The following is a 27,762-nucleotide window of genomic DNA, read 5'->3' on the forward strand; positions in this document are numbered from 1 at the left end:
ATCATGTTCAAATTTACCCATAAACAGGTTGGCATAATTAGGCGCCATGGGAGAACCCATGTTCTTCAGTTATCCGTACATGTGGAAATGTAAAGACTGACAATTCATATTCTAGAAGATCTGAACTTTTGAAACACTATAAACTTGATCATCGGCATTATGGACAGGGCCGTGCTTACCCCTGTACTTATAATAATTGCACATGCACATGCAAGACATGGAAAGCTCTACTGACCCATCTAAGCAAATACCATCCTGCTCAACAATCCTCACAGAAAGATAGCTTTTCACAATTCTTCAAGTGCCACATTTGCGACAACAATCTACTTTCTACTGAGACGGACTATTTTCGACACATTGGGAAACATTTGAAAAATCATGAATCTGTCAGTTGTATGTTTGCTGATTGATCATACAAAACCAATCTATATGGAGCTTTCAATACTCACAAATGGAAAAAACATACCCCCAATACTATTAATGATTTAAAGCCTGGAATTGTTGATGGACCCGTTGATCGTCCTGCTGTTGTAGAATCATTTGTAAGAGGCAATACTGAGCTGTCAGATGATTTACTATCTGAAGAACTTCCTGATGAAGAATCAACGGATTTGACAAATGTTACTGAACTTAAATTAGCCTCAGTCTTACTTAAGTTAGAAAATGCGTTTCTGGTGGTTTCAAGTGCAGCTGTGAATGAACAACTTGAAGAGTTGCAAGATTTAATTGGTACTGTCTCTGTGCCGGCCACCCAAAATACTATAATCCACTTCTTAAAGGATCATAATTGCCAGATTGATGAATCAGTTGTGAAAGAGTTGGCCACTGTACTTTGCACTTCAAATCCCATTCAAGCTGCAATAGGAAACCATGGTCCACTGTCAAACACTTGGAAACGGAAGACATACTATAGAAAAAACTTCAGTGTTGTGAAACCAGTTGAATATGTATTAGACCGAAAGAATGGAAAGTCTATTCAGTATTTGCCTTTACTAAAATCTTTGCAGCAACTTCTAAATTGTGAACCTATACTAAATAAGGCTACAAATTTGAAAGAAAAACATCAACCAGGGGATAGTGATAGGCAGGTATACAGATCATTTTGGGATGGACTTCTCTTTAAAAGAAATGCTATTCTCTCAAAAGAGTGTGCAATTTCTTTGATTTTGTACGTTGACGATTTTGAAATATGTAATCCCCTTGGTACATCACGTAAAAAACACAAAATATGTGCCTTGTATTGGATTTTAGGCAATCAGCCACCTGGTTTTCAGTCATTGTTGTCCTCCATCCATTTGGCTGCATTGATCAATAGCAATGATGCCAAGGTTTATGGTTATGACAAAGTTTTAGAGCCTTTGACTAGTGATCTCATAACTTTAGAACAAAATGGGGTTTTTGTGAGTAAGTTGGGGAAAACTTTGAAGGGCACAGTGCAGTGTGTTGTTGCCGATAACCTTGGAGCACACAGTATTGCTGGTTTTGTAGAAAGTTTTTCTGGCAGATATGTTTGCAGATTTTGCACGGCAGATAGGTTAGATTTTCAGACCAAGGACGTTGGAGCTGGAGATTTCTCACAGAGAACTGAAGAGATTCACACAAGTCATCTTAAAATCCTTGAGGAAAATTCTTTGGCCAACTGTTATGGTGTTACGAGGAAATGTGTTTTGTCAGAAAAACTTTGCCATTTCAATGTTACTACTGGTTTTCCTCCAGACATTGCCCATGATTTATTTGAGGGAATAGTTCCTGTTGAAATATCTCTCTGTCTGACTGCATTAATTTCCAAAAAGTATTTTACTTTGGACACTTTGAACAAGGCAATAGAAGATTTTCCCTTTAAATGGACTGATAAAACAAATCGCCCCCATCCTGTTCCACTGACCTATTCATCCAGGAGAACAATTGGTGGAAACGCACATGAAAACTGGAGTTTAATAAGATTTCTTCCACTACTACTTGGACAGAAAGTTCCCAGTGATGAACCAGCCTGGCATCTCCTTGCTGACTTGAAGGACATTGTGGAGCTTGTTGTTTCTCCAGTTCAAACTAAAGAATCAATTGGATATTTGAACTTTAAGATCTCTGAGCACAGAGTTAGATTTAAAGAGCCTTTCCCGGAGACAAATCTTCTGCCTAAACACCATTTCCTGGAGCATTATCCTATGTTAATCTGTGAATTTGGACCGTTAGTTGCACTATGGACCATGTAACAACAATGCCTCTAGTTAGGGAATTTATTAGCTCAAATGAGAGGTCTTATTCATGAGATGAATATGCATATGTCGTTTACACAAATTAAATTGTACCAAATAGGGAATAGGTCAAAACCTCAACTTATATCATCAATTACACGATTTCTCGTAGTAATCACTGATATAGGTAGGGAGAATTATAGTTTAATTAGGGGAATTTCGATAGGAGTTTAAGTTCATTTATTGTACGCACAATCCGTCCGGCAGATCGGATGCACAATGTTTGAACAAAACCCGGTTGTCTTTAACACTGACAAATAACCCTTTCCTGTGGCCACAAAGAATTGATTATTTGCGTGTTTAGACAACTTAGATGTTTTAATAGTAAAATGTTGGTAGAGCTTGGTAGGCAATACACCTTCAGGGATTTCAAGAATGGCACAATATGAGACAGATTCAATTCACACAGATTATAGGTTTTAATCGAACAACTAAGATTACATGTATTATTTCAAATCAACGCAGGAGTAAATATGCATAACAAACAAACAATATAGCGATCGCAAATAAAATCAAATAAAACAAAACATTAAACTTATGAGAGAGATATAGAGAGGAGAGAAGGAGAAAAGGGGAGAGAGAGTGTTAGAGGATTGGTTGGGTGTGTGTGTGGGTAAAAAGGAGTGAGGGTGCGTGCGGGCTTAGGAGCGCGCGTGTGTATGTGTGTGTGAGTTTGAGAAAACGTGCGTGTGTGTGTGTGTGTGTTCAGGAACACGTGTGGATGTGTGAGTGTAAGTGTGTGTGTGAGAGTCAGACAAGTAAGAAAGGCAAAACAGTTTAAAACCTTAGTGCTCAACAAGACTTTCTAGACTAGACTAGAATTTCTAGTAATTATTTGACCACTTAAAACAGCATTTCGTTGGATTACAAATTCAAGAAAACAGTACTTGCTCAGTGATGCCCTCTTGTGTATGCGTCGTGCAACAAAGGCGCCAGGAACACGTGGTCAGCAGCTTCGTCTTTGTTGTGGTGGTAACTCGGAGCGTTCGTTAAACTTAGCCAAAGATGATTTTTAAGCTTAAGTTGGTATCGTTGGTTGCAAGAAAATTATCAAACTGAGGTAGACTATAAAAAGAAAAACTTGAGACGAAAGTAAAAGAAGTAACCGGAGGTTTCTTGGAATAAGGCAGGAAGAAGGCGTGTCTCTCTCTCGTGGCGGAAAACTGCAAAGTTCGAGAGATATGGCGCCTTGTTTTGAAGGAGCTAAAACCACGCCTTCTCACGTACCTACTCCAATCGCGTGGCGAATGGGTGTGGCGCCAGACTTTCTTTGTTCTACTAAGTACACGCCCTCTAGAGCTGGTACGGGATTTCTAACTTTGGGTATAAAAAATTTATAACCTGGTATACATGGAACAATGCATAATTTTATACATTGAATTAAGAATTCAGCACCTTGGGTTTTTTCTTAACACAATGATACCACGAATCGTGGTTTTGGCAGTTAATAACACAGAGTTACATGATTCTTCAATATATTCTGCGATGGCGCCTTGCTGGTCAGCGGATTTCTCTGGGGAGTACTAACAGAAGGTTTTGTTGATTCAAAAACAGGAGATCAGTGTCCTTTAGATTGGCCCTTAATGATTTACTCCGAATGGTAGGCGCCACACGGTCTTGCACGTCCCAAACGTCGGAGTCGTCAGACAATAGAGGGTGTTTGTGGATTGCAGTAATTTAATCAAGTCCTACAGCGGAAAGGGGGTTTGATCACGAGATGAGGTTGAGTGATTTTAATTACATGCAAACCGATCATCTACTTTGCGCTACAACCATGCGTTTCGAAGCGAAGCACAGCTTCTTCAAAAGAGTTGAGCGCCATACAACGTGCTTCTAAAATGTGCTCCTGTCCTTAGCAGAAAGACATCAGTTTCTCATGGCACATCACCTTTACATGTGCAACTTTCCTAAATCCCCCCTGGAGGTAGCAAATGTTTCAACTCTTCCCATAGACGTTTTGAAAGACGACATTGCATTTGCTATTAAACAGAGGCACCCAGACTTGGATTATGTGTGCTTGGCTAAAAATGCAACGTATAGTGGCCTTAACTACAGGAATGGAATGATACTTGCACATGGCTCATTGGCAGGGCTGCCAGAATTTACTGAAATAATCCAGATGATTGTTGTCAAGGATAAGATGCTTTTTATTGTCAGAAAGCTGAGTGCGTGGTACAGGGAACATTACAGAGCCTATGAACTGAAAATGTGTCATACGAAGGAGGTGGAACTTCTTGGCCCAAACGAACTGACAGATCCATATCCATTGGCTGACTACACAGTTGGGGGGATGCGGATGATTACTCTCAAAAGATACATACATGTTTAAGGTCAGAATTTAGTGAGTGGTTGTATGACTTTTGCATGTAACAGTCCTAACCCTTGTGCCTCACCAGGGATTTTTTTTTTCCTTTAAATTTCGATGTCCCCGTAGTAACACATTTAAACCAAATTTTGTGATCTCACAGTCATTGTAACATAATAGCCGCTTTCCGACCAAGTAGTTACAGGAACTTAGTTCTAGGAACTGTCCACTTCTAAACAGTTCTAAGAACTACTCTCCCCCAAACTCTGTTTTGCTGTTTGCGTTCGCACTGGCCAAGTGGCCATAGGAACTGGTAGGAGGGGTAAGGGAGTGACACAAGCACGGTGACTTTTATTTTGACGGCGCGACGGACCTTTATTTTGGCAGCGCAGAGAACGCCAGAGCAAATAATGCTAGCATTCTCTGTGTTTATTAGTTAGCGATCTGTCTAACAGTACTGTTTAATATGTTATTAGATATAACTGTTATAGAAAGTAGACAGTATATGAAAAAAAGGTTATTAGCCTATGTCGTGTGGTTGATGTCCAGTGTTGCTAGCTGGGCAGATAAACATAACGTTAATCATGTTTGGCTTGGTCCCCTCAAAGTTGCGTTGGATTTTCTCTTCAGCATAAAGGTTTAGAGACCCATCTATCACTGTTTTCCATGTTTGTATAGTTAGTTTATGGAGTAAATAATATCTGTATTGGCTATAATCTGTGTGTTTACATTCTCGCTGTTTTAAAAATGGCGGGTGCTGGTGTTCCGCGTGCGTTCGGTCAATCAGCGTACACTAACGTCACGGGTAGTTCCTATAGTGCTGGTTTAGACCCTACTCTGAAGTAGGACCTAAATTAGTTCCTCCAAATGGAGTTCCTAGAACTAAAATCGTCCCTAGTTCCTGCGGTGCGAACACGCCGACATCCGGTACTTTAGCCAATAGTTCTAGGAACTGTGAAAAGGTTCCTCCGGTCGGAAAGCGGCTAATATCATAAATTCTATTATATCAGGCTTTCAATCTAGAGCTCTGTCTTTAAAATTTTAGTTGTAAAGAAAAAAACAGATCATTTAGTTCACACAGGTTTTTTTTTTTTTCCGGCTGATTGCTGATGATTGCTGATCATCTTGAATGAAGACAACAGTGTAAGAATGGAGCTACGCAATGGGATTCCCAAATCACTGGAAGAACTCATCAAAGAGGTCAATAATGCATGTGGATTAAGAGGACACATAAGGCTGCAGTACAAGGACACTGATTTTGGGAACATATTTGTGAATCTGACCTCTACAACTGTAATTAAGGATCTCTCAGTTATCAAAGTTGTCCAATTAGACCCTGATACCACAACTATTGTCTTGTACCCAATTGATCCCACAATAAGTAGCATCCCTTCAGGTGGACAGGACAGTGAAGATTCCTCCTCAGGATCTGCACATACAGATGACACCATAATTCTTAGCAGCTCTTCCCCAGAATCAGAACACAGCAGTGGCCAAAAGTGTTCTCAATCCCACTCTTCTCCTATGACACAGAATGTCAACTACAGAGGGGAAATGAGGAGTACACAAGAAGCAAATCTAGGTTGACACCCTGCTCAAAAATGCTGTCTGACATACTGGAGAAAGTGGCTGAAAAAGTCTACACATACAAAGCATACCCTACAGATGCTGACTTCAGCGATGTTGCTGAGGCACTGACAAGGAAACACCCCTGCCTGAGAGAACCAGGGTCTTTCAATGAGAGCTATGGATGGAAACAAAGGCTCAAGGTAAAAATGGCCAACTACCGGACTCTACTTAGGGCACATGGAACACCTGCAGAGCTCACTGTGAATCCTTTGAAATCCAAGTCTCCAGAGGGGGCCTACCCAGCAAAGAGTTTGAAGAGACCTAGACGAGCTGAGGTCAACCATTTTCCACCCTTGCCAAGTGGTGAGACTCCAGAAAGCCTTGAACAAGACAGGATTTCCCTTCTGGCAGAACTACAGCAAAGAAACAACAGACAAGCAATAAAAGAAAAGATGGGAAAGACGTTTAGATACCGGAGACAAGAAATTGTGCATAAGAAGCCAAGTATTGAAGACATCTTCGAGAGATGGCCTGCACTTTTTCAGATGGAAGAGGTAGGTTTTTAGATGCAAAGCACTTCAAACGCATTAGTCACCCATTCATTTACTCACTTAATTGTTGGCCTGTAATGGAGTTTCACAGGCATGGCACTTTGTCTAAGACCAGTTAAATTCATGCGAGCAAATGTCTTTGTTGTAGGCGATAATTTAGTAAGGTTGTGCTTGTGATTCCGTTTTGTGTCCACCATCTTAAAAACTTCTAAACTTATTTCTGTATGCTCTACTTTTTAGATCAATGCCGAGTTCATGCAAATCACAACAGTTCCCTTGGAGACAAAGTTCTTGGCGCAGTTGGACAAGCACTCCACCAAACTGTTGGAGGTCATCAGGAGCAAGGGAGGAGAGAAGACCACCAGGACCTTGCAGGTTTTAGATGAGGTATCTATAAATAAGTTGTGTATCAGTGGGATCCAAGGCTGAATAGTTTTTTTTTTTTTTGTAAATGTTTAATTTGAATTCATAGTAACTGTTCTTACTCAGACTGTGGACATCACTATCAGGAGAGAATGCATCCTCAAATCTCTGATGAGCTACCTTGGCGAACCTGTTGAGCATCTTATCAAAGAATACCAGGTAAGGGCATCTCTCTCACTTGCTCACACAGTTAACACCTACAGACTAACATGGTCATAGTTTAGGTTTTCCTAGCCATATTTAATAAATAGGGGTGTGACGAGACACTCCGCTCACAAGACGAGATTTTAACACTATTTATAAGAAATCTTTGATGCTGAATTATGACTGAATTTTGAGCAGTAAACACTTAGACCACGTCCAGACGTACTAAAACAATCTTTTTTTTTCCCTGTCTTCCCTGGAACAGTGTAAAAAAAAAAAAAGTGCGTCCAAAAAATTCCATTTGCAAATGACTTAACACCTATATGCACACGCTACTTCATATTCCAGGCCTTATGTGGCGCTCTTTCTGCTACAGAAATTAACCAAAAACAGAGAGGAAGAGCACAGTCTTCAGTCACTTCCACTTCCGTTCATAACATGACTAGACTTTCACCACTGCTCATTTTCTAAAGGCTGCCGCAAGAAAACGTGTCTTTGTTTATATTGTATAATGTGCTGTTAGATTGCTTTTTATTTTGCAATTCTGTTTGCCATCGGACATGATTGCAGCGCGCTAACGTTAGCTCTGCTAGCTAACATCAGCAGTCAAACTAACATCAATGATCCAATGTCTTTTTGATAATCTAGCTAACTATACGTTTTTCTTGCGGTAGTGTTTCTACAATAAGCCTTGCTAAAATTTACTATAATCCGTTCAAGGAGTTGATAAGCAGACAGATTACTTAGTTAGTTAAGTTGTCTACTTCCACTTTATAAACAGCTAACGTTAACGCTAGTGCGGGGTAAGCATGGGGGTAAGAGGATGAGGGGTGTGGCGATGACATCAGCAATACACACATATGCAGCTTCGCCGTCCAAACGAAACCAAAAGGTAGCCGTTTTAGAATTTTTTTACCCTGGGACCAGGTTTCAAAAAAGTGCATCTTCATGCACTACGTTTACAAGATTAGTTTGAACGATCGGCCCAAACGATGCAAAATGTGCGTTTGCATCAAAAAGCGTTTCCGTCTGGATGGCCCCTTAATCTCCTGCATTCTGGTAAATTTTTCTGCACCAATTTATGGTGGAAATGTCTTTATTTATTTAAGGGGGAAACACAATGCATGTGGCAAGATGACCTGTGGATTCAAAACCTAACACTATAACAGAATATAATGCAGTAAGGCTCTCAGGCATTCTGTGTTGCTTTCAGGTATGTTTCTCCTATAGATCAACTTTTGTAAATCAACTCCTGCCGGGTCAGCACACATGCAGGCATGATTTAGGCTTGCCTCCTCTTTGTGTCTTTGGGGAAGTAACCTTTTTAAATGTGATTGGCGCACATTTTCACCTCAATGATACATTTAATACATTTTAATTCAGTTTTAAACTCCTGGACTTAAATAGCTCCTCTATTTCAGCAGGTTTTCTGCTCATGTTCAAAAATTTCTGCACATTCAGAATCTCTCCCACATATCTGTGTTCTCTGACATGTCCAGGAAAAAGTCAGAATATAACGAGAATAACGTCATCAGTGTTGGGCATGTTACTCAGAAATTGTAATAAGTTATTAGTTACTTATTACTCCTTAAAGTAATATTACATTACTTATTACAAGTTATGTTACTCTTTACGTTACGTTGTTGTTGTTGTTGTAGTAGTAGTATTTAGTTACTATTACTTTCACCACCGATTTACTTTTACTCCGATTTAAGAGTTCTTGGATACACACAGTTTGTTGCTAATGAGACAATCAGGCTCAAGAATGGCTGGTTTGCACTCAAAAATATTTCAGACTAAAAATAATTCTCCAGCTTTATTTATTTTTATTTTCCATGCATTTTCCCCTACAAAATCACCCCAATCATTTTAGGATGCTAAATTATTTTCAAATAGAGCAGTTGAATTCCTGTTCCTGTATTTTTTCATATCGCAATATATAATCGCAGAATAGAAAAATATTGCAATGCCAGTTTTTTTCCAATATCGTGCAGCCCTAGAGAAAACACTTCTGATCAGGCAGAAATATCACCACAAATTCAAACGCATTTTAACTTCAACACCTCTGATAAACTGCAGCTCACAGTCTCAAACAGAGCTAGGTAGTGTTGGAAACTCAGAATCGAAGACCAGGAGACTTGGTTGTTTCTTCAGCAGGATTGTTTATTGAAAACACGAGCTGTCGGTAGCTGCAGTCACCAAGTCTGAATAAGTGAATGTTCTCTTACAGTTTATATACATTTAGGGGCAGGAACCAAAAAGACAGGTTTAGGAACCGGTTCTAGACAGAGTGCTAAACATGCTAAATTCAATGTAAACCTAAATTAAACATTTTAATAAATTTGGAATCCCACATTTGCCCCTTTGAGAGTTCTTAAAAACTCACAAAATACAAATTTAGACACTTAAAAGTTAATTATTGTAACTTGTGTAGCCTAAGTTACAGGCACATAGCAAGTTCAATCTTGTAACTTGTGTAAGTTACAGGCACAAAGCAAGTTCATTCTTGTAACGTGTGATAGTTACAGGCACATAGCATGATCTGTGTTGTTCATCTGTAATTGCATGTTGACACAGAAACAAACATGCAATTAGGGTCCGTGTGGTTCTTACGGGTAATATTCTTTTATGGTTGGACCAGTCATTTTCTCGTGCGAGGTGTGAGTCATTTGTTGAATGAAACACTTGATACTGTGGAAGCATACGTAGAACGCCAGTAGGAGAAACAACAGCAGAATTGCTATTTTTTTAATCCACAGCCAGGGTTTACCAATCAAGTTTCCGAACCATGAAGTATTGTCTTCAGTCATCTGGTGTAATTTTGTTGAAAGATCAAGATTGCTTGTTGGTTAACCTGACATTAACCCGGTGCAGCATTCATGTTATGGTGCAGGCTTGTAGTCTTGATCATGTCGATGGATGACTGAAGGTTTCGTATGTCTCTCTGCGTTGTGTATTTTTCTTCTGTGTTGGTTGGCTCGGCAGTGGGTCTAGTTGTTTTCTTGAGCTTGTGGCTTCATATGCAGGTGAGGAGGTCTTTGCATATGGATCTCGGGATGGCCATCAAATGGTATCTGCACAGAGGAAGAAAGAAAACAAAAGATGACAGAGCAGTATTTGTCCAAACACTAGGGTTGTAGCATTATTTGTTTAAACACTAGGGTTGTAGCGTTTTCAGAGTTTGCTATTGTTGTTCCGTCTTTCCCTATTTTCTTAATTCCAGTGACACCTAAAGAACAGTGAGGTAAGGATGGACTAAATGGGGAAAGGCCTATGAGGTAATGTCTTCACCCTGGGTTCACCCCCGAAGCCTGTTGCATTCAGTTCTTCCCAGGGCACCTCACTTGTCCGTGTCTCCTATCCTGTCCCTGTAGGTGCTGTGAATAAGTTAGCAGATGACAGAAACATATTGTACTAAGCAACAGCATATCCTGCCTGATTGTTGCCTTTCAATAACCTTATGCAGAATGCAATTATCCTTATGCATAATAATTATGAATTGCCACATTTTCTATTCTCCAGTGAAGCATCAGTCCTAATAGAACATCATAACTGAGGTGTCTGACTGGAATATTCTGTGGTATAACATTTAAGGCTGTGAGTATACTGAATGTCCCCCAAACAAAGGCTGTGACAGTCAATAAGTCTTTCATCTTTTTTGTAAGTTACTGGGGAGATTAAGCAATCACAGCCCAAATGGTTAACACCTCAAAAAGCTTACCCACGAGTCCAATGACGAGGGGAGAAGTAGCAAACAAATGTAGTAAAAGCTGCATAACATTGTTAGCTTGTCTTAAGTTATTTTTGTTTTTTCTACATTCTTTTCCAAAATGTCCATGCTTGCCACAGTAAGAACAACTGGCTTCTCTAGGACTTTTGCATTTCTTTTGCTTCTCTGAGTTGACCTTAACAGAAACTGCTGCAATTCTTACTCTCTCTTTGACATCAGAGTCTCTTTCCCAAGTAACTAAACTGTTCAAGTTGTCTTGCAGGGTTCTCGTACACCATGTGATGTTTAAGTAAGGCAACGCCTTTCTGTGTTCTGGCAAAAGACAATGAAACCATGTGCGAACCAAAGGGCCATTATCACCTAACACCTTCTCTGGAGTGTCTGCAATTCCACTGTACGCTGAAGCTGACTGACAGAATCGTTCTGTGTACTCACAAACAGTTTCACCCTTCTTCTGTACACAATTAGTGATCTTTGACCAGTCCACGTTCGGTCCAACAATGTTTTTTAAAATTTTCAAAACACCTTCTCTCAAATCACCTTTACTGGCCTGTTGCAGTTCAGAATTGCTTACAGCATTTCAAAATCATTGAATTCTGACTCAGTTAGAATTTGTGACATCAGCTGTGTAACTTCTGGCAACAACATGTCGTAAAGACGCATTTTACTGATCAATGCTCTTCTAAATTCAGAAAATTCTGTGCGTGCTGAGGGTAAACTTTCAGCAATTCTCTCAATATCTTTAGGACCTAAAGATGTTTTGACTGCTTGTACCTGCAGTATGGGGGTTGCAAATGGAACTGTATCAACACCTTTTCCCTGAGCCTTTTGTCTTGCTCCACACACTTTAACTGTATTTACATCTGCATTGACATTGTCCTCTATTCTATCAAAAGACTGTAAATCAGGATAGCTTTCATCTGACTGTTGGTCTTCTAAATCACATTTGGTTGAGGCTTTGTTATGGCCCACCTTTGTCTTGAGACAGGACACGCGAGTCTGCAATTGTTTGTTCTGATCTTTCAACTTAGCAATACACTGAGCCTGTTCTTGTGCAATGGATAAGCTAAATTCTCTGTGACAACAGATAATGCCTTTCACATTTTTCTTCCTGATACATGCACCCAACACTTTCTTGCAATCTTCAATTGACCATACTTTGTCTGCATCAATGCCAAATTTATTTGTTAAATTCAATCTGACTTTCTCAGTCACGATTGAGTCCATGCGTTCTCCTAACAAAGACTTAAACTCATTGTCTGTCCATAAAGGGGTAGCTAATCCAGTTTTCTCAGTTGTTGGAATTAGTCTAGCATTCCTTCTAACCATTTTGTGAATTTCTTTGTTACCACACAATCAAAAACATTAAAACTTATCTCTACTGTCTACAATAGAGGGTACACTTGTTAACACAGCTTAACTATTGTTAACTTTCCAAATTACCAACACTTCACACTTAACTTCCCTGCCGACAAGAACAGAGGATCAACCAAATAACTAGCACGTAAAGCCAATTCTTCTCTGCCTAAAGCAAAGGATACAAAATATTAGCACATTATGCTAACCGTCTCTGATAATGCAGAGGATAAAACAATATTAACTTGTAATGTTAATCTTCCCTGACTGGCAGAGGATATCTTTCATCTCTAAAAAACTTTTTAGAGGATCACTTAGTTAACAAAACCCTGCAGCGGTCTGTTAACTCTTCTCTGAACGGCGCAGAGGATAAACACATATACTGGTCTGTAGCGGTTCTTTGAATGGAGTGAAACTCACCGAATCGTTGGTTGTACAGAAAAATTTAGTCTGGAACTCAGTCAGCTTTGTTGAGATCTTTGAGCTTGAAGTTTCAAGATTCAGTCTGGAACTCAGTCAGGCTTTGAGATCTTTTTGGAGCTTGAAGTTTTCAATCTGGAGGCTTTGTTTAGCTGGAAGTTTCGTTCTGGATTCCAAAAGATGCAGTCTGGAAAGCAGATCTTTTGTTGAGCTTGCTGTTTCAATCTGGATTCAGGTGAAGAAGCTGGAAAGATTCAGTCGGGCAATCTTTGTCAGATCTTTTGTTGAGCTTGAAGTTTCAAGATTCAGATCTTTGAGCTTGAAGTTCTTTGAGTTTCCTTTTTCTCCATCCGGGTCGCGGCAGCAAATTGTTGTAAACTCAGAATCGAAGACCAGGAGACTTGGTTGTTGCTTCAGCAGGATTGTTTATTGAAAACACGAGCTGTCGGTAGCTTCAGGGTCCGTGTACTTTTTCGTTCATTCATTATTCTATTTCGGAATGAAAGATGAAATTTAAAAAAGGGTGCAGCTTTGTTTTTTGTTTAAAAGAAAAAAAGCAGAAATGGCTGTATTTTGTTTTCCAAATGTATTGTTGTCATCAAATAATAGTATTAGAAAATTGGACGACATTTCCGATCGTTTTTTAATTTGTAATATTTATATGTACGTTTATTGTATTTCATTTGACTGATCCTATCTTTACCCGGAAGTAAATTACACCGTCGTGCGAAGTCATAGATATATACACTAGATGTCGGACATGTAGGCTAACCTATTTATGTCCGACACGGTCAGACATGTAGGCTATTTATCATTGAGTCCAGAGAAAATTTAAGGTTTTGATATTAAGATAATCTACTTTTTCAAAATATAATGCATAGTGTTAGTAGGCCTAAGATTATTAGTCACATTCTTCCACTTGAGTAAACTTAGCGTGGGATTTCCCCCTTTCTGGTCAATGTATCCCTGCCTCTGCTTAATTATTTTTATCCCCGGTGGGGATAAATTTATCCCCCCCTCAAAGTGATCAGTGCTACTACACTAGTGGCGAGACGGATCACAAAACTTATCACGGATCCGTGGTTTGATTAAAGTCAATTTTATTTTAAAATGCGCTACTTTGGCTGGCTCTGATATAGCTGCCGCACTCTCTGTAATCACCACTCTGCAGACTTGCTCAATGTCCCGCCCCCGGGACTATCTGATTGGTTACACCTCACGAGTAATAGCCTATCAACACTTGCGAGACGCCACCCACTTTTCAACAGGCCCACCCAAAACTAAAAAAAAAAAAAAAACTTTTAATATATTCTAATTTTGTCAAGAATTATAAAAATTCGTCAATAAGCTCATAATGTGTACTAAAATAGTCTAAATGTTCAGTTTTAAAAACAATTTTAAAAAGCTGGCTATGTCTATTTTGATGTTTCTGCGCAAGTTCAGCAGACAGTGAGGTTCGGGTTTGTTCCGATCAGAGCTCGTGAGTGGAGAGCGCATTTCTGAATATATTCCGCTCTGCTCGCTCATTCCGCAGGGTCGCTCGCATAAACCAGAATGGCCTGAGACTGGTTCAAAAATATGTGGAATAAGGGCTGCCTCCGACTAAATTGTTTTTTTCTAGTCGACTAGTAGTTGTTCATTTAAGCCATTCGTTCGCCTCTTTATATTAATTTAATTAGCCTACTTAAATATGCTATATAGCCGACACAGGATAATGAGCGTTATGACCGCACGCATAAAGCTTGCCACAAAGAACCGGTTAAAGTAATGATTATGAATGTGTCTAAATTAGCAAGGAGACATTTAATTGTTTATTAATAAACAGGTTTCTGTGTCGCTGCAAAGATGAAGTTCTTTTGAAATCGACTCGCCATGAAAGCCAGAGAGAAATGCACATTTCATATGGATTACATAATCAGAGAGTAGCCTATTTCTTTTGGTTTTGAATATTTTCGTTTAAAAGTAGACATTTCAAGCTTTCTGTAATAGATAGCCCATATTTCTCAAATCTGTGAGGCACAAGCTGAGTTTCGGCGCCCTCCAGTTCACGTGCAATGCAAGTGATCATGCTGGCGCCTTATTACATTGTCTGCTATATATTTGCTTCTTATTTATTAAATACGGGCAATTGGTTGATAAAACATTGATCAAAATTAAGATACAATTTATACAAAACGAAAATCTTTTAAAAAGAGTTTTCTACAAAACTTAATGAAGTGGTCAAAATCATGTTTTACCAAAAACAGCGCCGTTAGGAGGGCGCCAGCGCCTCTGCCTTTCAGCGCCTCTGCCTCGCGAGTGGATGATAGCCCTGAAGACGCCTAGCAATGGTATACCTTTAGTTAAGTTATACCTAAGAGACAACGTCAATGGAAAATGCAGCCCAGGTATGATGCGTATGATGCGTAATGGAGATTCCAAAGCGCTCTTCTTTGGTCAGAACCATGGAGAGCGATCGCGGATAGGTCCGTCCTATGCACCGAAACTTTTAACTATGCAACAAAATATTTAAAGAGCATCAAGCTATTAAAATCTAGATTATGTATACGCACAGATAATATAACAGTAGGCTATATTAGTCAATATTTTTTTATTAGGTTAAACAGTGATTGGATAACGTTTTTAATTTAACGTTTTTAATTTAAGGCCCACCCACAATTGGTCTGGCCCATCCAAAACTGAAATCCTGGCGCCGTGCCTGGGCTAAAGCAAAGGTTTTTTGATTGCTCACTCACTCTTGAGCGTCTGGCGCGAGTGATTTCAATGTCAATGTAAAGACGCGTTTACACGCGTCTAGAGGTCCTGAATGAGGCGTTTAGCGCGGAGCGGTAGACGCGAATGAGGCGAATTGACTAACACAGATTTATAATGCATCTGTCTTTTCTATCATTTCACTGTATCTCAGCATCGCGATGTAAAGTTAATGTTATTACTTTAACAGCAGCAGTAAAACTGTTTCTACTGTGATGGTTTAACTTTGCAATCAATCCGTGGTTCAGCAGAGGCTGATATATGACAATAGATGACATTGCGGCTAATTTATCTGATCCGGTCCATTAGCTTTGATCCATGTACGGCTTTTCAGAATGTCACCAAGTACAAATATTTATGTAATATTTCAGCGCGAAAACTCTAGATAGCTAGCTGGGAAAAATGAAAAGGGTCCAGAGCAGCATATCATCATATTTTACAGGACCGTCACAAAAAAACAAAAAACAACAACCTAAAACTGCAAATGAGAATGTTACTACTGGTACGATGGACGGCAATTCCCAGCTTCAGCAGAACTCACAGTCCCAGGTTGACTCAAATGAACAAGGACCACAGTTGGGAACAGGGTTGCCAGGTGCCAGCAAGGTTTTCCAGCCCAAAACCTCGTCAAAAACCGCCCAAAAAACCGCCCAATTCTTTGTGTGGCTTGTTTCTCGTTTAACACTAGAACTCCCAAGGCGGTCATTTTGACCGTTTTTAAATTTTACAATGTAATAACTTTGTTAAAATAAAATAAATGTGGCTGTAGGACTCTGACTTTTCCTAAATGTGTGTATATTTTATTCTGACACTGTTATTTTATTAAAATCATAAAACACACAACAGTTCTGACTATTTCTACCTAGAACTACCATAACGGTCATTTTGACCGCACGCGTTATAGATATCATAAGTCCGCTATATTGCAAGTTTCGCAGAGGGACTTCATCATACGACTGGCGAGCGAACTTCACTCCGACCACATGGAATCAAAAGCCATACAACTGGAGGAACTGCAAACAAAATAAAACCAAGGAGATGTATCAAATGCCACAACGTGTATGGGAGCTGCACGCGAAAGGCGGTGTTTACCTGTGTGAAATGTGCGTATGCGTCAATGATGCGGTATGTTTGCGCCGTTCAAATGGGCAGTTAACCTGATTTTGTTCGTTAATATTTTTTGTTCACTGAAACTAATCGTTCTGAAGCAGTTCGTTTTCTTGTTTAGCTAATGTTCATGTTTTTTTCTTAGCCTGTTTGTGTGTGTACATTTTCACATTCATTTGAATTAAAATTGTGTGTCCTGTTTATCATTAGGCTACCTATCATTGTAGATCCATTTATTTTTAGATTTTGTATTGATTATTGAACTTATTTACAAACAGGGCTGTAACTGTATGAAGCTTTGACGTTTCCTAACTTTTGTGCGTGTCTATTTACGTGGTGACTGCGGTGAAAAAAAAAATTATTTTGATGCAAAATGTTCCTCAAATAGAGGCAGCACCTGTCGGGGCAATCTTTCTTTTGTGCTTGTTTTAAGGGCTATGACGACAGGAATTAAAAGCTTCATTGGAAAAGAGAAGGTTAACATGTACAATAGATATTACATGACGAAAATGACGTTCAGTACGGCCATATGAACGTCAAAGTATGAACGGTCAGAATGACCGCTATGGTCGTTCTAGTAGTTATGGAATTCCGGTAGTTCTAGTGTTAAACACATTAAAATCATTAACCTTTAAAATGACCCATTTTTCGACTTAGCCTGTCCAATTTTAGAAACAATATTCAATCAAATGAACGCAAAAGTAGGCTACTGACCTCAATCAGACTATTCTACTAAACTATAAGCTTATGTTACGGAAAATAATGCGATCAACTTATCGATGAGTCTCTTTATTGTCTATAAAAGTCACTTGGAAAAAAAGCATTCAGTAACATAAAAACAGTGGATATATGGACATAAAAAATAACCCACTTTAACATTTCAGTTATTTCAAATGGCAACATAAAACATGCATATTAGGGCTTGGAGAGAAAAAAATAGATTTTTTTTAGTGATTTTAAAATCGATTTTTTTTATTACAGATATTAATTCAAATTAAATTGCTTTTTTTTTTTTTTTTGCCCTTGCTTATAGATGAGGTTGACCGAAGTTATAGCCACTTTCGTTTCAACAGAGGATGAAATGTGTCGTTACAGAGCTGCACCATACTTTAAAAGTCTGTGATCTCGATTCAAACACTCACGCGTTCTTCTTCCATTTCGTCTGTCTATTAAACCTTTGACAAAATCATATCACAACATTCAAATCTGTGTTGGCGTGCGTGCGTCACTTTAAGGTAGTGGGAGGGAGTGTTGTGAGGTTAGGGGGCACATCAGCCAGAGTTGTTGTGTGTGTGTGTGTGTGTGCGTGTGTGCGTGTGTGAGTGAGTGAGACTGCTGCCTGCTGAACATTGGGTCGCAGGAATAAGGATCTGAAGTGCTGGTGTTTCGGGAACAAAAACCCGCCGAACTGATCCGAAACCAGCCCAACTTTTATCCACCCGCCCAAACCCATTTTTGCCCGCAAAATAGATTGCAAAACCGCCCTATTGGGCGGTAAACCGCCCAATCTGGCAACCCTGGTTGGGAAAGATAAGCTATTAGAGTAAAAATATTGCGTTAGGCTACTTCATGAGTTAATAAGAAAAAAGATTTTACAATTCCTGCAAATGCAGTGATGAAGTTCATGTTCTCATGATTTATTTTTATGAATAAAAATGTTTCAAAACATCCCCCCCTCTGTTTTTTTTCTCAAATCGCACCCTGTATAATATATATATATATATATATAAAAATTTTAATCGATTGACAGCCCTAATATATATATATATATATATATATATATATATATATATATATATATATATATATATATTAGGGCTGTCAATCGATTAAAATTTTTAATCGCGATTAATCGCATGATTGTCATGAGTTAACTCGCGATTAATCGCACATTTTTTATTTGTTCTAAATGTACCTTAAATTAATACTTTTCAAGTTTGGAATACTCTAATCAACTAGGCATGGATAAATATGGATGCTTTATACAAATGTATGTTTATTATTGAAACCATAGTCAACATAGAGCATGAAGACGAGACATGTTTCAAAGGTCATATGTTTTTCAAAGAACTTGTTCATGTCTATTAGACACATGTAGAAAGAACAAAGAAATGCCAGGTTCCCATTACTTCTCTTTCTTTGCACTGAGCAATTAACACAAACATGTTTAGATTTTTGCATGACAGGGCAGCTCTTCTGAAAATGCTACAAGTACATTTATTATTTATTATTACATTATAGTTTGTCTCTCTCTGTGCCTATTTTGATGAAGCTAAATTCTCAATAAAACTGTTTTCATTGGTATATTTTACTGTTTCTGTTGTCAAACAACGGAATGAATATGAAATAGTGAATGAAACGCGACCCATTAAGACATAACCAGCTCTCCCTTCCAAGATGTTAATCTGCACAAAAATCCTGATAATCGAGCCGTCGTCTGGTGAAATCAAATACACATAAAATAAAGACAATATCTGTGCTCTGATTTTGGCTATACTTGCATGTAAAATTAGAGAAGCAACATAATATATGTGTTTAACTGAATTAAAGCGCTGCTCCTCTCTCCAGCGCGAGAGGCAGAGAGAGAGCGAGAGAGAGAGAGAGAGTCGCGCGCGCGTGCTGGGAGAGCAGTACCGGCGGTACCGGACTACCGGTAGATTCTCAGAAACGAAATAACTTAAGGTTTGGTCGCTTTGTTGAAGGGAAAAAATCGCTAAATGGGTCTGCAATGTCGCTAAGTTGGCAACACTGTGTATCTCCATTTCTCCAACTAGGTTTTGGGCCACGGGTCAAACAGAAAATATGCGCTGCGTTAATCGAGCGTTAAAAAAATTAGTGCCGTTAATATGATTTTGCATTAACTCGTTATTAATGCGCTAACTTTGACAGCCCTAATATATATATATATATATGGGCTATAGCCTATATTTTTAAGTAGCGATAGTTCATTCTAAGTTTACTCAAGTGGAAGAATGTGACTAATACTAATGTGATTCTGGACAGCGAGGAAGAATGCACGAAGCACGATACCGGGTTGTTTCCTCAGAGGAAGATTGTAACAGACGACGAACGGCAGCATATTGAAGAGCGAATTCCGTCGAGGACACACTTTCGGAGTAAGTTTTACTTAAAAGTCTTTTGTCTTTTATTTTTCGTGTTTGCATTTATGAGGAAAAAAACAATATTTTACGTGACAGTTCTCCATTATGGACGCGAGCGCTCTAAGCACTAAAAGACTTTCAAACATTCACAGAGACCTCAAAACAGAAAGTACAAATCCTTTCTTTAAAACGAATTTCGTTTTGTATCAATTGTATCTTAATTTTAATAATTTTTTCATTAACAAATTTCCTGGATTTAAAGTAAATATAGGCTAGCAACACAACATAAGGTCTGAACTGGAGATCATCATGAACCAGACCGTAGCCTACTCGCCTCACATGTCTAAAAAAAATTTAAATATATTTACAGAAAGCTGGTTCTAAACAAAACCATCCAAAACAAAAAAACTATGTAGCCTAATAAATGTGCATTTCTCCGGTGCGTTCACTAGCCTACTGCGAAGATCGCGAGTCAATAGCCTATATCGTCAACTTCATCTTTGCCAGAAGTTAAATTTAAATCGCGTGTGTGAATGAATGATGATGTTTTAGCAAACTGTATTGCTATACTGAGATGAGTAAAAATCGACTGAAATATGTTGAAATAAAATGTAGGCTATTGGTATAAGCAACGTATTAAACGGCAAATTAACAATATGCCCTAATATTTCATAAAAACAACGTTACAGTCAGGCGAAATATGAAAGACAACATTTTGTTTAGTAGATTTGGGTACAGTTTTTACTGTAGAATATACTGCCACGTCAAATAAGCTTTTGTTTAGCAATTTCTATATAAAATAGCCTACTATTTTTGTCAAAAATAAAGTCATCAACTAAGATGTTAGCTGTTCCAATGTTGGCTATATTCAAAGTAATGAATACATAGATAAAATGTAGTCCTATAATCTTTTTTTTTTTACAAAGAAAGAGTACACTTGAAATAATTTTTTTGTAATTATTGTTGTTGTAACCTTTTTAATAAAATAGCAAAACATATTTACAAGATGTAAGCAAAATCTTAAATGGTCAATATAGGCCTAAGTCTTCTTCTAAATATATGTTTTGTCCTTTCATTGTGGCTCAGTCAGTTTCACACCTGAGTGAATGGCTCATCATTATGCAGAGTGGGATGGGACATTGTATTTCTCAGGTATAAACCACTCCTCGTTCACGCCCCCCTCGCATATTGGCTTTCCAAGCAAAACCTGTTTTACATCAATTTAAATCAATGTATGGTTTTATGTGAACGATAAAGCAAGACTATTTTCACATAATTTTGAAGAAAAAACTATAGGCGATGACATCCATTAGTCAAAAGTCTTATTGCCACATATTTAGTATGTGTTTTGTGGCCTTATTTCAGCAACTTTCGTTTTTATTTTTTCCAATAACCACGCATAAACATTATTCTCTTAAAAATTCAAACATATACATGCATGTTGATCACATATTTTGGTAGCCCTGTTTGTGCTATATAGAGTGAATTTACACCTTTGCCATTAACATGTTTATAAATAACTGAAAAAAGCACAAATGTCAGAGCATGTCAGAACACCTCCAGGGCCCAGAAAACAGCTCAGACTCCAGAGGGTTAATCTTCATACATTTGAAACAGATGTTCAATGTTGTCAGTTTATTGAACAATAAATATAAATGTGTTCTAAAGGAAAGTGTTCTGAGTAGTCATTGATCAAAATGTATTAAAAGCATTTATTTAAATTTGATTTATTATACAAATTTGAGATGACCTAAAATAATTAATTTACTCAGACCTATAAATATTAGTTTGTTTTAACTTAAAATAATTAGTTTGTTCCAACCTAACATAATTCATTTACTTTAACCTATACATATTAATTTTGTTAGTTTGTTCTAACTTAAAATAATTAGTTTGATCAACCTTTAAAAAGTCGTTGCATTGCATGGATTTAAACTTTTCAGGTTAAACTAAATTAAATGATTTATTTTGAGTCAATATCAAATATTTAGTGTGATTGATTACTTCAATTTTTTTAAGTTGATCCAAGGTTTTTATTTTTTCAGTGTAGACTGACTTCAAAAGGTGGTACAGAAGAATTAGAATAGAAGCAACTAGGTGCCACTATATATATATATATATATATATATATATATATATATTTTATTAATAATTATTATTTCAGATGATCTAGTCCCTATGTGGCTCTTACATTACATATACACACATATATACCAAACTGTTATCTTTCTGTCACCAAGTGTGTTTGTAACAAGTAAATATTTGTATAGCTTGTGTGCTGTATTTTACTTTAATTGTGCCCAGGGATCAGCTTCAGCACATGCAGCTCTAACCGCAATAATGACTATGATTGGGACTGTCATATTAAATAACATATATATATATATATATATATATATTATATATATATATATATATATATATATATATATATATATATATATATACACACACACACATACATACATACATACATACACACAGAGTATATAGTGTGAGTTCTAATATTAAAAAGTGTTTTAATACCATAGCACTTGTTTTGTCTCTTTGATTTAAAAAAATTAAAAAACACTATAATGTGTTTATGCTTCGGTTACTATGCGTCAGCAATTATTGACAGTGAATCTGGATCTGGGATAGAATAGCTCCAAGTGTAACCTTTCATTAGAGCCCAAAATTATGACTGTACATTAAAGCATTCAAAGAATATCATAATTTTACTTGTCAATGGTTGCAAAGTAGGGATGTCAATTTACACAAACAACAGCATGACAAGGTGTGAAAATGCTGGTTAAAACGCCATGTTCCTCACCAAATAAATGAGAAGTTTTTTAATCTAAATAAAGGGCTGGTAAGATTATAAAATTAATCAATGTGATTGATAATTTATTAAATTACATATTTAATAATCAAATATAAAGACTAATACTTCAACTAAGTTACTTGCTAGGCATAATGTGTGACTCATGTGGTCTTCCTGGAGCAACGCAATCAAACACGGCAACTAAACCCAAATAATACACAATGTTTTATTACAATATTATTCTCTTTATAATGTTATTTAATATGACAGTCCCAATCATAGTCATTATTGCGGTTAGAGCTGCATGTGCTGAAGCTGATCCCCGGGCACATTTTACTACAGCATTGATTCTTAACCAAATGCATACTATATGAGATAAATCAGATATACATAGGCATACACAAAATAAACAATATTACAACTTACATTTGCACAAAACAAAAGGCTGCGAATGCACACACAAAATTATAGTAATGATGAAGGTGTAACTCTGGCTGTAAAATGGTCCCAAACAACTCCAGCGCGCTCGCTTCATTTTTCCTTGTGTCTGCTTTACGTGTTTCGTGGTTAAGCAGCACGCATGCACATGAACCTGCTTAATCGATGATCGATTAAATGTATTATCTACAATTAAACGGTCGCCGATTAATCGTTAACATCCCTATTACAAAGGGTCATTTAGAGTCTCCAAGTGGCCTTCTTTGGTAAGCGCCTAGACATAAATCATTTTACAATTAGTCCAAAATGCAGCTGCACGCCTCCTCAAAGGGAAGCGTAAATTTGAACACATTACACCAGTTCTGATCTCGTTTCACTGGCTAGCGGTTAAATTTAGAATTGATTTTAAAGTTTTGTTATTTGTTTTTAAGTCATTGCAGAACCAGTCTCCACAGTACTTATCTGAATTGCTTCATCCAATCACACAGTCAAGATCACTCAGATCGAGGGACTCTAACTTACTATCTGTCCCTCGAACCAGACTAAAAAATAGGGGTGATCGTGCTTTTGCAGCCTTTGGACCCAAGCTATGGAATAGTTTACCGGCTCACATCAGATCTGCCCAAACGTTGTCAATTTTCAAATCTACTTTGAAAACGCATTTCTTTTCAATAGCTTTTAATATATCTTGATGTGTGGTGTCTTCTGTTTTCTGTGTCTTATGTTTATATTGTATTTGTTATCGTATATCTTTTGGCCTTGTTAAGCACTTTGGTCAACGGCAGTTGTATTTAAATGTGCTATACAAATAAAATTGTATTGTATTGTATAAATCATTTGGAGTACATGCATGTTTTGGTTTAAGAACAGCATGCAATTTACTTTGGGTATGCCTTTTTTAGGCAAATTTTACAGGAATGCTAAGGTGGTTAATAATTGTAAGGTTAATAAAGGCCTTCTGAAGTTAAGCGATGCATTCGTGTAAGAAAAATATCCATATTTATAACTTTATCGAGCAAAATTACTAGCTTTTGGTAGACGGCCGTACGCAAGTCGGCTTACGCCAAAAGACGTTAAAAGTTAGTGTTTTAGTTAGTGTATTGTTTGTTAATTCGTGTAATAATTCGTAGGGATGTTGTTTCGAGCAAATTTTTTGTGCCCTCGATCTGTTTAATATCGAGTATCTGTCACAGGATCTTGATCCGATGCTTGTATTTTCGTAGTGCTAGGTGCACACTTCAATTACATTAAAGTTATTCAAATAAGATATTATATGCAAACAGACTGTGTGGTCACAATTATGAATATGAGACTACTGATATAAACTTGTATTTTATATACAATTAGCAGAATATTTGCAACAAAAAAAAAAAAAAAAAAAAGGTTAGAAAGCATGAAGCTTGCAGTGTCAGAATTCCAGTCTGTCAGTCAAGCCAAAAGCAAGACGCAACAACGTCTAAGATAGTCTGACGAAAGGTAAAAGTAAACAGTAAATTAACGACTTTTGAGTGATTTGTTACAAACGTTCGCATCAAATATGGTTAAACACGGAAGCTCGAACAATCATGTGAAAGGATTTAACATAACCCACTGGAATCACCTGACTGCAAGTCATTTATAAATGTTTATTCACTTAAAAAAAAAAAAAAAAATTCTTCTTAAAAACACTGCATTATTGCATGTTTTGCTTTTGAACAGAGAGCAGCTTACAACTTCATGATACATCAATAAATAGTATACTGATTGTTTGCTAAAGGTTTGTTTATCATTTGTTCAGGATTAACCATTGTTTACTGAGATAATGATATAACAAAGAAGTTTATAATGATGCAAGTTTCTTGTTTCGTTTTTTTTCAAGGACAACTATGATGCATTTCTTGCACACCATCTAAATAAAAGAAAATATATTTGATCTTGTTGCATGTGCAGAACTTCAAGTAGTGCAGCAGTCCCCTGACTTTTTTCAGAGGCCTCAAGACTTATTAGGCCTCCACACGTTCAAAGAATGTAAATCAAAATTTGAGATGACTGAACCTAGATACACAAAGAGACTTAAAGGTGGTATCAGCGATTTCATGCCCAAACATAAATGTTCACATTCATCTAATCTTACCTAACGATCCGCTAGCTGCCCGTCCCATAATCATGCCGTCAAAAAAACGCGTCTCTGTAGGCAGCCTAGGCTCTGAGATCTGCACACAAAAACAGTTGTTTTCACCCGGTTTAGCCAAACACTCAAAACCAAAATAAATAGTGTTCCAACCAATCACCGACAGGGGTGGGTGTTGCAAGGTTTTCGCGTGCAGCCGTCATAGGCAGCCGTGCACGAGCGCAAAACCTCACAACACCCGCCCCTGTCGGTGATTGGTTGGAACACTATTTATTTTGGTTTTGAGTGTTTGGCTAAACCGGGTGAAAACAACTGTTTTTGTGTGCAGATCTCAGAGCCTAGGCTGCCTACAGAGACGCGGTTTTTTTGACGGCATGCTTATGGGACGGGCAGCTAGCGGATCGTTAGGTAAGATTAGATGAATGTGAACATTTATGTTTGGGCCTGAAATCGCTGATACCACCTTTAAGTGTTAACAAGACTGAAAGTTACTCTTACGTTCCTATTTGTGAGGAAGGGAAATACTGTTCTCAAGAGGACATTTGGGACCAAATACAAACTGAGCTGAACATAGAAAAAGATTAACATGTTTTAAATTATTACCAAAATGGACTTCACTTCAAAACACAAATTCTTTGCAAGTAACCTACAAGCCCTAATGCTACAACATATTTGTTGAAGTATGTAATCCCCTGGGGTATAAATGTAACAAGCACAAACTGTGTACAATTTACTATACCATTGGAAATAATATACAAAGTTTTGCTCTCAGTTAAAATATAGCCAATTCGTTTAGCTTTATTTGTCCACTATACACTGCTCAAGTTAAATAATCTGTAGTGCAACCTGTGCCATTCAGCATGAGCCCCTCCTCACTGTGCTGTTATGCCAAGCACATTTTTGCGCATGTGAAGGATGATGTTTTACGTGGACTGAAACTCATATTAAGTACAAAACACCCAAATAACATCTGGATTTGTATTAAATGAGAGAAGTAAGCCACATGAAGCCCAACACCAGTTTCGGTTTCATTTTAGCTTTAAATTAATTTGTTTTGGCTTGAAGTTTACATAGCTACTTTTATTTTTCATTCTTGTTCTGAATACCGTAACATTTAAAGACTAAAGTAGCCTTTAGCTATGTCCATGGTGTTTATAGTTTGTAAACATTTTACTGTATTCACCAGTATTTTACATTAACGTAATACTTTTTTTGTCTCAAAAGCTCAATTTTATGTGTAGCATATTTTTTAAGCCATGTAGCAAACATTATAAAAATTCCTTGAAAAATTACTTAAATTACTTTTTAAACCGTTTAACCGATAGTATTAATCAGTCAAAAGTCTTACTGTCAGTTAACGGTTAACCAGTTAATTAGGAGCATCCCTACTGTCCACATGACACAACCTGCTTTACGTAAAAAAAAAATAAAAAAAAATAAGAACCCTCTTTAATAAGGACACTCATATGACATTCTTCAATTATCATTCATTTCTGTAGAGCTGGACATTTTATTAAAGATCAAAAGACTGAGTTCAGCTTTGAGAATGACACCAACCTATTTGTTCCTCAGTTTCTTCTTGTTTCACACTGAATGTTTCTTCAATCTTCATGTCTTCACTCTCCTCTTTAATAAACGCCATCTTTATAATAGTGTGTCTTGTGGATCTCAGTCGCTTCTCCAAGAGTTTTTCTGTTTTTTTTGGACACTCTGTCATAAATTAAGATTAGAATAGTTAAAAGTAATATTAACAATTAATTCTCTGTGTCTACGAGAGTCAGTCAGAGTGAAACTTAATCACAAAACTGGTATTACAAGTAAATAAATTTCACCAATTATATAGTAGGTTCATAATTACACATTCATGCTTTACATTAATTGATTTGTAGATTAAACAAATAAATGTTTGCTGTTGGTTTGTAAAAGTTGTCATTACAAATGTTTGTGTTGTTGTTGCATTTACAGTACACTGTTTTGACCAGCATGAGACGTCATGTGTGGTGGTGAATAAAGTGAATTGAATCACTGAATCGTTATGGAAAATATTTGTTTAAATTAACTCGAGTTTCAAAAAGCCGTTTTTCCATCACTACTTGGTAGTAACTGAATTCGCGTTTACGATAAATCGATTCACGATATAAGGAGTGAAATGAGACGCATCTTTTTTGTTACTCATGTGTGGATGCGCTTTACTGACAGTAAATAACGTCCATTAATGTTAGATACGGCATTACAATGTTACATTCGATAATAAAGTATTCATTTCAAATGGTTTGTAAAAGCTATAAAGCTGATTGAACAGTTTGAATCGATTAAAACACTTAAATGGCTAAAAACACAAACCTTTCTTCAGCAGAGTCACAATTGATGCAGAAGCACGACGCAACCTTATGGCGTCATATCACAACATCAAAATAAAAGTCCTGTCCAGACGTGAACAATGTGCTTAAAATAATTAAGGGATGGAGGGATGGGGGATGGGGGATGGGGGATGGGGGATGGGGGACGGGGGTATCTTTGTACAGATGACAATGTTATAAAACGACTAATAACGCTGTATTCAAGTCCATATCAGAAGAACTAAATTTACGAACTAGATGTACCGCATGGCGGTACAAAATATGACCGCCGCTCAGGCCTGCACTGGCTTTCCACAAAAATAAATGACGTGGAGCAATTTGGCTGTATTGCGTGTTTAT

The 27,762-nt window shown here is 37.4% G+C and overlaps 1 protein-coding gene across 1 annotated transcript in view; it reads right to left on the reverse strand.

Moving 5' to 3' along the window:
- LOC307157368 (uncharacterized protein) overlaps positions 1-27,474 on the reverse strand; it is a 38,567-nt gene extending 11,093 nt beyond the window's left edge. Inside the window, exons 1-2 of the mRNA XM_079869263.1 lie at positions 27,407-27,474; positions 26,621-26,773 (exon numbers count right to left, since the gene is read on the reverse strand). Coding sequence (XP_079725389.1) covers positions 26,621-26,705 — 85 coding nt within the window. The 5' untranslated portion in view covers positions 26,706-26,773; positions 27,407-27,474. The remainder of the gene's footprint in view (positions 1-26,620; positions 26,774-27,406) is intronic.
- Between the last annotated feature and the right edge of the window lie 288 nt (positions 27,475-27,762).

This window comes from Squalius cephalus (genome assembly GCF_949319135.1).
Source record: "Squalius cephalus genome assembly, chromosome: 4".
Taxonomy (NCBI): domain Eukaryota; kingdom Metazoa; phylum Chordata; class Actinopteri; order Cypriniformes; family Leuciscidae; genus Squalius; species Squalius cephalus.